At 38.5% G+C, this 12,192-nt stretch overlaps 1 protein-coding gene across 1 annotated transcript; it reads right to left on the bottom strand.

Annotated features, from left to right (window-relative positions):
• Positions 1–5,183: 5,183 nt before the first annotated feature.
• LOC146331432 (uncharacterized) lies at positions 5,184–11,454 on the bottom strand. The gene is made up of 2 exons (XM_084730949.1): positions 11,127–11,454; positions 5,184–9,143 (listed from the first exon to the last, which is right to left on the bottom strand). The coding sequence occupies exons 1-2, from the start codon at positions 11,305–11,307 to the stop codon at positions 8,224–8,226; spliced, it is 1,101 nt and encodes a 366-aa protein (XP_084587075.1). The 5' UTR covers positions 11,308–11,454; the 3' UTR covers positions 5,184–8,223.
• Between the last annotated feature and the right edge of the window lie 738 nt (positions 11,455–12,192).

Below are 12,192 nucleotides of genomic sequence, written 5' to 3' on the forward strand. Positions count from 1 at the left end.
AGCTGCTTACATGACCAAAAAGCTTGGGATAGAATCATTCCTTGACATATCTAATAGTCTGCTTCCAGTGTTTATGTTGGGTCTTTTCATTCATGACAGCATATGGAAAAAATAATCTAAAACTACAGTATCTTAATTTCTTTTACTTTACTCAAATAATACTTTGCTTTTCCAGAGTAACCTGTCTGCTTCCAGCTGGCTATCTGAGGCCGCTGCCGCCTGTGTACTGAAATCATGACAGGAAAATTAAAATAATTTTCTCACAATGAAAAACGTAGTCTCTCCAAAGCTGCCAAAAACAAGATGCAGCAGCAAAACCAAAAATACAAAGAAGTCAATAAAATTCACTAAAAAGCAAAGCTGTCCATTTAATTACTTTATATCCATGTAATAAATACACAAATGTCAATTAGATGGTAATCTGCATGAGAAATAAAGACAAAAAAATCAGCTCATAGTGATCAATTTGATCAAGACAGACGTGATTACTATAAGAGATTTCCCTGGTATCTCTTTTGTTTAACCCATACACAACTGAAACATAAAACAAACTGTACAAAAGCTTGTGTGTCTTGGCCATGTGCATTGACTTCCTGGAGTCTGAGTCTGGAGCGACGACATGGTTAGGAAGTAAGTAAGCATTTTCCCAAAAATGTCAATTATACCTTAAAGGCTGTCTGACATTTAAAAGATTAAATTTATGAGACTATGTTACCTTTTTAAGTAATTTATTTGAATTAAATCAGGATACAACTTGACCATGAACCTCATCACAAAGTTGAATTAATGTTTTTTTGTTCTCATTATAACTATAATGATTTAGCATGGCCATGTGTTCCAGTAAATAACAGCACAGACTGGGCTAATAGCAGCTCTGGTCTCCTGTATAGACGTAGAGTGGCTGCCTGCAGGCCACAGGAAAATAAGTGTGCAGGCTCCCTGCAGGCTGCTGAAGAGATGAATGCTGTTCCCCTGGAGCGACAGAAAATTCAATACGTGTCTGGAAAACTGACTTTTAAAGACAAATTAGAGACAATAACGGGGACAGAGCACCACAGTCCTGTACAAGTAAAGCAACAAGTGCATACAACATACACACTACTACAATATTTGCAGATGTAGCTGAAGAAAACGTACCGGGGGTAAAAGAACCAGCCTTCTTCTCATCGTTCTCATCGGTATGTCTGCTGCAACTATCTCCCTGTTCTCTTTCTGTGTTGTTGTGAAGTTTCAGTGTGACAGAGACACAGAGCATCCCCATAACCATAGTCAGTCACTCTCACTCCTGTCTGTATGTGCATGGTGTGAGTGCTGCCAGAGGAGCTGCTGACTCAGATTACTCTAAGCAGCGTGCATGGAAATAAATTACAATTTAACCAAGTTCCAGAAAGCATTGTATATAGTATTTTTAATGCTCTATTGTTGTTATTCTAATGTTAATTTTGTCATTGTTAATACGTAATTTTTGGAGCAATCTGGCAAGATTGAACAGTTTTCTTTAGAAGTTCTATCTTAGTAAGTTAACAACTATATGTGTTGCTGCATTTTCTACAAGAGATTCAGTGATTGTATACAGTCATAATTCATATTCATGCTAATATTAAATATATATTTTGGCAGTAAAAAAAAATGTACCCCTGACTATAGGTAGGCACGAGGCAGTGGACCAAACCACTGTGGTGCATATGAGGGAAGGGGGCATGGTCCTGGATGTTGGTCGGGATACGTCCCGACCATCCTTACTACATTCTATGTGTTGTTTAACGTCCAAGTTTTGGGCTTCTCAGTAGATCAATGACTGAGATCAAGACACACAGACTGCTTTTCTCTGTCCTTCTCTGTCTGTTAAAGATGAGAGTCTTCACCTAAATTGGTTGTAATTGCAGCGAGTTATGAATTGCCGTCCTGAAGCTGAAATATATTCATCTACGATCAGAGATCAATTTACAAATGTGACATAGAGACTTGGTGGTGTGCCAACTGCAGCCGTGCTTTCTTGCTCAGCCACATTAAACTGCTTTATAGACCTCTTGACTGATATTCATCTCCAGTACCCTCCTATTCTACCCTACATACAGCCACAAACTCTATTTGTGAAACTTAATATTAATGCCAGCCTCATGGGTTATGAGCTGCCATCTTCACTGAATGTTTAAATGGAGATCAGTCAACGTTTGAAAGAGATCCCTGGAGACCACTCTCATCCCACCACTCACTCCATCAATCATCAGCTGTCAGACATTCAAACCTCTGTAGCTCATAAAGTAATGATGTTCTCTGCTATTTTTAGACATTAAGGCACAGTGATTGATCAAAAAGTCGCCTTCATGGAAGTTAGGAAACCACTCTGTGTTCTGTTCCTAGAAGTATTTTGGATATAATTGTCTGAAAAATAATTGGGTACAATAGCTTTTTGGTGTTTGTTTTTAAGAAAGCAATTGCAAAGGTACATCAATTTACAGTACATGAGTTGTGGTATAAAATATCAGCTCATTAGCTGCATAGCAGTTAAGTTTTATTAGTTTTATTGGTAATGTTGCTGTGCTGTTCTCCATTGAATGTCTGCTTTTCTTCATTCTTCACATTTCTTCAGATATTACTGAATGTTTTCCTCCATCAAGCTGAATCAAAACAAGAGAGGCTATTTTCCCTTTGGAAGGCCTTAATGCGCAGGCATGTTTTAACTAGTAAAATAGCCATGAGTCAAAAAATTCTTATTAAATTGTTACTTTCTGTGTGCCTCAGATTGTTTCATAACAAGTTATGATTACACAATATACTTCATAATTCTACTGTTTGGTATTACTAGCTTCAAAAACTGGGCAAATAAAATAGATAGAAGCACAGTGAGTGAGAAGATTTAATTTTCATTTGAAAATGTATCACATATTTTAGGTCTCAATTACTTGTCACTTTGTAATTAACCTGAAAAGCCTCCAGGTAAAGCTCACTGTGAATATAATTAACCTATTTCCTAAGTCATAAAAGATACAGAAACCCAAATATTGAGAGAAAAATGTCATGAATGAACTACAGAAGGAAGTGTGGCAGCTTTTACAGTGACAATAATTGTTTTAAAATAGGAGTGTAATGTATATTTCTGTAGTATTTTATTTAGTGGGAGAAACCAGCGCTGGTGCTGGTTGGATGATATGGACACATGATACCCGAGTGAATTTTGATGGCTGATTACATTACAGGGTTCTGATTTGATTGCCTGTGACTGAGTAATGTAATCATATGATAACTTGATAAGCTTGTAACACTTGGTAACTAGACTGATCTGCCTAAAAGGACGTTTACCTGTTGTTTGGCAGCTACTTGATACAAGTAAATGAAATGCTGTGTATCAACTGCATCTTCCTTCAGTTTCCTGGCATCACAGCATCGGACCTCTTATCCTTCATTCAGCGTGCAGCCACCATGTCCTGCCTGCCCGTCGCCTGAGGACATGCAGCATCTCCCTGCAAATCACAGGACCGTGTCAATGTTGGGTCTGCTTGATCTCCTTGATTTTGTTACAAGTCTTAGTATTCATGGCTGCTGCTGGCTGCCATGCCTTTATCTTTGACAGAAACAGAATACACTGTTATAAAGGAATGGCTTCATAATTTTCCACATCTCAAGAAACATGAAGATGTCAGTAGAAACATTTTGTTGTCTATTCTAAATGATTAACTACAACATAAACATTGTGAGAGTCTCTCTCTTGCTGGTGTTTCCGCTTTAAGGATGTTAAGCTTGTAGACTACCATGTGTAAATACATGGTGCAGTTCAAGGTTGCATACAGCTAAATATGTTTAAATGACCACTTATCAATAAATGTATGTGTAGAACAAGTAAACATACAATAAAGCAATATATTACATCATCAAATCCCAGTAAACAATCATTCCTTTAATCTAACACACACACACACATAAAATATATATTCAGATGGCAGTTTTAAATAATAATTATGAAAAACATTCCAATGGAAAGTACCCCACCAGGTGTTGACTATCTGTTACTACACAATAAAACAAAGAGTGGATCTCTTACTATGCATCAGTCATTTTTTACACAATGTATGTTAAAATATTGACCTGAGCATATGATGGGTTGGATGATTTTAATGTGGTTTGAATATTTAGATTTCTTATGGAAATTGGATTTTGAGTCATTAAAGTACTGTTGATAAGAGTCTTTACTTCATTAACCCCCCCAACACAGCTGAAATGAAGCAACCCTGATTCAAACAGTTTAAACTCTTTAAGAAAAATTTTCTTTTATTAGGAACATTTCTAATGAACTTCTGAGATAACCACACGAGTCTGTATAGTACGACCTGCCACAAATACAATTTAGCATCTGTACTAGTAAAGAATAGGGCTGAATGATATGCCAAAAAAATATCACACTGCAACTAATTTAACAAATAATGTGATTGTCTTATAAGTTATGATTTTAGTGGGAATAGTAATTTTTGCATTTCATTTTCACTGAAAAAATAGATATAAAAATAAGGAAGTGAGTGATTTTTGCTGGGATGTGTACCACAAAGCTCCATTCTCTCTGCCAGGTGTGACCCTGAAGGGGATCATGTGGTCGCTTGCATGAGTGTGTGACCAATGCTTGACTGCAGCTAATCTTGCAAGCAACGGGACGCATCGGCCAAATTTCATGTGCACATTTATGACTGTATGCTCAAGAGCCTTGTTAAGCATTCACCTTTTTCTATGGATCCACACTGGCAGCTGTCATAGCCAGAGGCTTGATGTTTTTTGGTGATTACAAATTGGTTACATCCAGATATTCTTTTCAGGTTAGATGGAAGAGATCTGCACTCCATTGAGTGCACTCTTCTAGTTTCACATTGTGGTTTTGGTAATATTATGATTAATGGTTCAGTCTTACCCAGAAGCATCAGTGATGTTATTAGTAACACCTGTGCTTTCCCTTAAACAACAGAAAAGAGAGGGACAGGTTTTGTTTCTTTTGTTTTTCGTAGGTATTCCAACTCAGCTGATTAAAGTTCAGTCTGAAAATAACTTTTGAGATAACAAGAATAAAGTCTGTTTACAGAGACCTGCCCCAAAAGCAACTGGAGGTCAGCCTGTGTATGATTTATAATAGATTTGATAGAATAGTTAAACAGCATATCAGCACCATTTGTTGACATATAATATAAGACAATTACAGATACTCAATTACTACTTTATTAAAAAATAACATTTAATACACAATGATACAACACTGTACAGTAGAGTGTGTGTGTGTGAGTGTGTGTGTGTGTGTGTGTGTGTGCACGCAGGGGGAACAAAGGTGTCCCAGAGAAGACAGTGAGTGAAGGACTGCTGGTCAACTGTGAGGACGTGCTGTAGTTGTCTCATGCTGCATTCATCACACATGGAGGTTTCAAGGTATCACATCTAAAACTTGTAAGTTCATCTTTTTGCAGGATTTTCAAATGAAATTTGTTTTTTTTTTTTGTATGTTTTTAATTGTTATTGTCATTTTATTCCTGCAACAAGCAGGGTCTAATCCCATGGGGAAACTCACAAACCCTGAGTTTCTGACTTAATAAGAGCTATTTCAAGTCAGACATTAGTATTTCTGGTATGCCCTTGTGTTATGAATGCAGCATTAGTCCTGAGAGGAGAAAGGTAACCGTAGGGTCTACTGTTCAAGGGGTCAGTCCAAGATGTGCAGAGGAAGTACCTGATTCTATGAGAAACCAACCAATCACCTCTGAAAATCAACCACAACTGAGGCCACTCCAAATATACCTCACATGTCAATGAATGCTGTGATAGAAACACAGGTGAACATAAATCTTTGCAGACTGAGACCCCTAAAAAACCACAGAAAGGTTCAGCTAATACTGTATGGCCCTATTATAGAGTGAACTTCTGCATCATCTCAGACAGATGTCATAGTGCATGTCATTAAAAAAAAAGACACCACAAAATTCCTAAATGCATGGTTGATCGAGACTAGTGGTATTTTTTTTACAGAATATCGCATTATTTCACAAAATAGTGGAGCAGTCTCACGACAGATTTGTCCACATTTCAATGGACAACATGAAGCACTGACGATAAGAGATGGCAGTTTTCAGCTCTGCAACAATGTAACAGCACTCACAAAGAAAAGGAAGTTCATATAAAGACTAAAATAGAGATAAGTGCCAGGTCAAGTCCACAGTTTACAGGTAGAGCTGCAACAATTAGTCAATTAATCGATTAGTCAATCAAAAGAAAATGAATTGCCAACTATTTTGATAATTAATTGTTTCAGTTATTTTTCAGCCAAAAACGTCAAACATTTGCTGCTTCTTAAATGTAAGAATTTTCTGTATTTCTTTGTCATCTTTGACAGTAAAGGAAGAGTCTTTGGGTTTTGTACTGCCAGTTGGACAAAGGGACAATTTGAGGATATCGCTTGCTCTGGTAAATTGTAATGAGCAATTTCACAATTGTTTGACATTTTAAAGAACAATTAATTGTGAAAATAATTAAGATTAATTGACTAATCGGGTGTCACAATTTCAGTTGTAAAATCAAAAACCGATCCAAATGAGCTAAATCGAAGATGGATCAAAATCAAAAACAGGATCCACAGTTCTATTAGTATTTCTTTTCCTGTCCACCCCCGTGTCCATGTCCAGCACATGAACGACGGGAAAAACAAAAAACACTTCAAAGATGACACAGTATAACTTACTCTATAGTCTAACAATGGCATAGCCATCAGTGCTAAAAAAATGTTTAAATTGAAAATGGAAGGAGGAGAAAAGGAGAAATATGTAATACATTTACTGTAATAAATCAAAAGATGACCATGACATGTCATAAGAAATTGAGGAAACATGCCAAGTTGAAATATGGTCTTGCCCAACAACAAAACCACAGTCAGCATGTTCTTGTTTGAAATTTACATTCTGGTCCAGAACTTCTGTTTTTATTTGCCTGTTTTTACTTTTATTAGGATTCCAATTAATGCTGAATGTTTACAGAATGAGTAAGTGCCTGTTTATGAGGGTATATAAAATCATCAATTACCTTTTACACAGAGTAGATATTTATAACAGTTAGATTGAGAAATACGTTAACGGTTTTGTTTGGCAGGCAGTAAGACGGGCAGTCACTGAACTCAAACTCCAGAGTATGTATTTTCACAGCAGCTGGCTTTTGTTTTCAGGATAACAGGCTTGACTTTACATCAACAGACAAGTGACAGTTATAAACAGCTGATCAACTTACAGTGGAGGACTTGTTGTTGCTTGTTATTGTCAACATATAATGTTGCTCTCATCTTACACTCCTGTTCAGTGTCTCTGCAGCCTGCAGGTAGACAGCCTGAGCTGTGAGTCGGGGGGTGAGGAAAACAACCCACTTCAACCACAAATCGTATATTAAACACAAAGTAAACCAATTTAATATACTGTTTATTTAATTTTTGAATGCTAGGGTCTTACATATTTCTCCTTTAAAAACCGAAAGTCAAATCATATTGTGGATTTGGAGAATTGTGACACCCCTATTCAATAATGAAAATAACAGATGCAGCCCTATTAATGGGGGCAATTCAGTAGCTTTTCATTTGCCTAAAGTTTGTGTCACATTTAAATTGCTACATAAAAAACAAAAGAAAAACTACCGGCAGTGTTAGACTGAGCCAGATGACACGCAGGCTTCATTTGTCAGACCATCAATTCTCTAGTTAATTGAGAAAATGGATTTCATTTCACGCATACACTGACTCTTAATTTGCAGTCCTAAAATAATGATTACAAAGTCCATGTCAAGTCTGCAGATTTTAAACTCATGGATATGAAGTGACTGGTTGATAATGAGCCGTGACTGTGCTGAACATTGTTGCATTTCTTAATGCATCTTAGTTCCAAGGCATGTGTGGAAGACTTCATCATGCTAATTATATGACTAAGAAAAGGCTAGATAATTCAGAAAGGCTAGCTAATAACTCAAATTGTGTCTTAGAGATTTAATACTCAGTGACAAGTACAAAAATTAAGTAAATGACGTACTAAACTGGCTAATACAAACTCTATTGAGGGACTATGGCGTGAAGAAGTATTAGGTTAGATAAGAAATTTTCTCTAAGAGTTGCAGAATCCCTAGTTCATGGAAAGTAGAAAAAAACCTTGTCCTAATGGCAGCAATTTTAGCTTCTTGTAGGAATATGATTCACAAACTGGGTTGTTTAACAACACATGTGCATCATTGCCCTGAGAAATATGTTCCCTCACGGCTATGGGTCTGGAGATGCCTTTTGATTTTGTCAGAACGGCTGAAGCACTTGCCGCACACAGGGCAACTGTATGGCTTCTCCCCAGTATGGATCCTCATGTGAACCTTCAGGTGAGCCATCTGTGTGAATCCCTTCCCACAAATCTGACAGCGGAATGGTTTTTCTCCCGTGTGGCTACGCTGGTGCTCCTGGAGTCTGCCTGAGGAGCTGCAGCATTTCCCACATACTCCACAGCGGTAAGGTTTTTCTCGTGTGTGCACTTGTACGTGCACATGCAGGTGGCCAATGTGACTAAACGCCTCGCCACAAACCTTGCAGCAAAAGGACGACATGTGGCCTTGTAGAGGGGATTTCTGATGGGGGCAGTCCACAGCATTGGCTCCTTGGTTGCGCATATGAGAGGCCTGTCCTCTGTTAGCTCCTGTTCCAGTTCCCTTAGAACCAAGCATCTGCCCTCCGTTCTCCACCCCAATAATGTCAATGTTGTTCTCATTTGAGCAGTTTGGGTTGACTGGTGCGAGGGGCTGGGCGCCGCTGTTCGAAGAAGTCGAGCCTCTGTGGCCTCCTCCACTCTCTACCTTCACATGCCTCGAGGGGCCTCGAGATCCAGGGTCCCTCTCTCTGTTCTCCACACCTTGACTCTGAGGCAGGTTGGATGTGTGGGGGCCCTCCTGGGGATATTCATTCCCAACACGCGGAGGGGTGAACATGTTCTCTGGTGTGCTGCAGGAGCCGTGGCCACGAAGCTGATCATCTCCTGGGTTGGGCCGGAGATCTCTTTTATCTTTAATCTGAATAGGGATACGCTCTTCGTGGCCCATGCTGGGACTCCACTCACGCCGGGGATGCTCACCATCCTCCTCGTCCAACAGCGCCATGGACGGACGATCTGAGAACACAACAGGAGAAAGACTCTCAGATTAAAACGTCAACCACGTTGCTGCAAACACAACTGTGTCCATGGCACAGTGCAATACTAGTTGAAATGTATGTCATATGTCACTTGCAGTTAACAGAATTTCAGGTCATTTATATATAGGGATGCACGGATAGTGAAACTCTAGACTGATACAGATGTTTAAATTAACAATTTGTCTGATAGCTGACACCAACATGGATGTTTTTGTTATTGCAGCTTATTTTGTTTTTGTTAATATTAAATCCCCCTTTGTGCCAGGGAAATAAAAAAATCAAAGTTAAGTTATAGAAAATAACTGTTTTACAGTAATTCAGTTCCTCATTACTCCATCTTTGAATGAGCACATCGTACACATGTTTAAGAGTCATGTCCAGTCAGTGGCTTCTTCTCCACCTTAGCAGCTGTTATCTGAGTTGCAGCATTTTACCACCACAAAACGGACGCAACACAACACATAAACACCTGACACTGCCATCCATTAATGTTCTCTTACTTGCTGATTGTCGTAAAAAAGGCAAATATCAGTTGAAACCAGCATTAAGCCAATATACCAATGCATCCTTACTTGTAGTAATGTGTTATTTAAATATCAAAATGGACTTGGTTGTCAACATAGTTGTTGTTGGGCACAAGGGGGAGAAACTGGCAGAACCATCAGAGCATGTGAAAATGGTAACAACAGTGTTCTTCTGTGAAACACCCCTTTACTTGACAAGATTTTTCTATCAAAACTACAAAGAGATGAAATCACTACCTCACTGATAAATTAGGCTGTTAGGAACAGAGACGGCTGATCTTTGTGTGATGGGCTTTCAGTCTATGCAAAGTGCTAAAGGATCAGACAACTACTAGCTGAGAAGGAACAAAATATTAAAATTAATTCCAATCCCATAAGTATGCACTCCACCCTAAATGAGCTCCAATATGTTATTTACTCTGGTAGGAGCAGTTTATGTTAATAATCCATTCCAACATTTCAGCAATTGCAATGGAAGAGGTTCCAGCTGTGTTTAATGTTACATAAACTTTTAAATGTCCCCAAAGTTTTTACAACTAAAATGCAGTTATGTTATTTAATGCAGTAAAATATCTGATTTATCTCTAAATCCTTGTACCAAGTTAATTTAGGTAAAGTTAATGCGTTAGTTAATTGAAAATGAAGAATTTCAAAGAAAGAGTGAATGAGTTATTAGTTTAATATTTAATGATTTTATCTTATAAATAACGCTTTTAATGTTTCACAAAACGTTCACCCAGGCCATGTAAACTGAGTGTCCCTGCTGTACGTGATGCCTGTTCCCTTGGACTTGTAAATGTTGTATAACATTACTTTACATCGTGGTGAGAATAAGTAAGTGAGATATTTGACAGATAAAAGAAAGTGTCCGTAAAGAAATTCTAAAAATATATTGAAGTGCATGAAAGAATGCATGATATATTTACACTCATTATAAATAGTGGCACCCTTGCTAACACTTTGACAACACTTTGAGCCATGGGTCTGTGTGGTTATGTGGTTTTAAAATGTGAGCAAACAAACATAAACACTGTGACACAACAGGTGAGGAGCGTGGACTCATTTAGGCAATGTTCATTTCTATCTATCTGTAAAATAAATAATGAACTGGTTCAGTGACCACGTCCAAATGCACACAAGTATCCAGACATAGCTGCATGCTAAGTGTAGGCTAAGTTAGTCTGCTAACTATCTGGTTGGCTAACGAACAAAGGTTGCTAACGCGCTAGCCGCTCCACAACAACAGCAGCTAACGTCAACTAGCGTGCTAACAGCTAAAGTTAACTTGCTCTGGAGTGGGCTGACATTATTATCAGGGTATTTATTGTGTTGTTGCAGTTTCTGCACGTAGTCATTTACATTTCACTGCTAATGCCATCCCACAGACCGGGCTAAGAGGACATAAAGCTGCACCGTTAGCTTTGAGCGGAGCTAACCTGGCCATATTTCAATCCCAGCGTCTCGCAGCCTGCGTCTCAGATGGTCGTTCTCCCGCTCCCGGATCGCGATCTCCTCCTGATACTCCAGGATCGTGTCCTCCACTGATTTGTAGATCTCCTGCGCAGCAAGCATGAGACGCTCAGTCAGAAAGACGTTTAAAAACTGCAGTTTGGTCATTTTCTTGGGTTGCACGGAGCTCTTGCTATCATCCAAAATGGACCAAAAAAGATGCTCGACCCAATCACGTGACCCGGAGTTGTTTCTTCCTCTTCTTCTTCTACTCCTTGTGCCCCTACTTCTTTCCTTCAAGATTCCCTGTCATGACCCTGCTGATTCTCCTGCATGAGTCATTCGTTAACTTTTTTCAGTTTTGCCTAAATCCCTTTGCGGTTACACAGATCAGTTTGGGTTACTTGAGGTTAAAACAAGGTAACATAATCTGGTGTAACACCTGCTACCCAATAATAGTGTGACATTTGTCACAGTCTGTATAATGTGTTTGTCATATGGCTGCAAAAGATACATTAATATTAAGTCGCAGTGTGCATAATTGTGCATGAGTGTATGTGTGTGGGCATCCTAATAAAGACGTAAATCAGGGATAATCAACTTGCTTTTTCTTAGGGCCACACAGGAGACCAGGGGCCAGTTAATAAACAAACATTCATAATAATGTTACTTATCAGATAAAATTAATACACATTAAAAGGCACTTAATGGGATCAGAATTATCCTAAGTAACTTTTGTAACTTTTGCTCCTCTTCAGCTAATAGTTGACTTCTCCTGCATAGCTCATTGTTTGATCCTACTGAACTCTGTCTGAAAACCACCATGCAGAGATCAGATTTCTCTTTCATATTAATTTATCACATCGTACATAACTGCCAAATCTGTGAATCAATTTATTTTCATTGTGAATCAGGAGGGCCGACCGGCACCCTGTCAGGGGCCAGATTTTGCCCGGGCTGCAAGTTGAGTATCACCAATTTAAATGAGGCTATCAAACATGTATAACACAAGAGAAATCACATTCTTTAAACAGTGAACATACATACACATTC

This window comes from Lutjanus erythropterus, chromosome 2 (genome assembly GCF_056507025.1).
Source record: "Lutjanus erythropterus isolate fLutEry1 chromosome 2, fLutEry1.hap2, whole genome shotgun sequence".
In the NCBI taxonomy this organism is placed as follows: Eukaryota; Metazoa; Chordata; class Actinopteri; order Lutjaniformes; family Lutjanidae; genus Lutjanus; species Lutjanus erythropterus.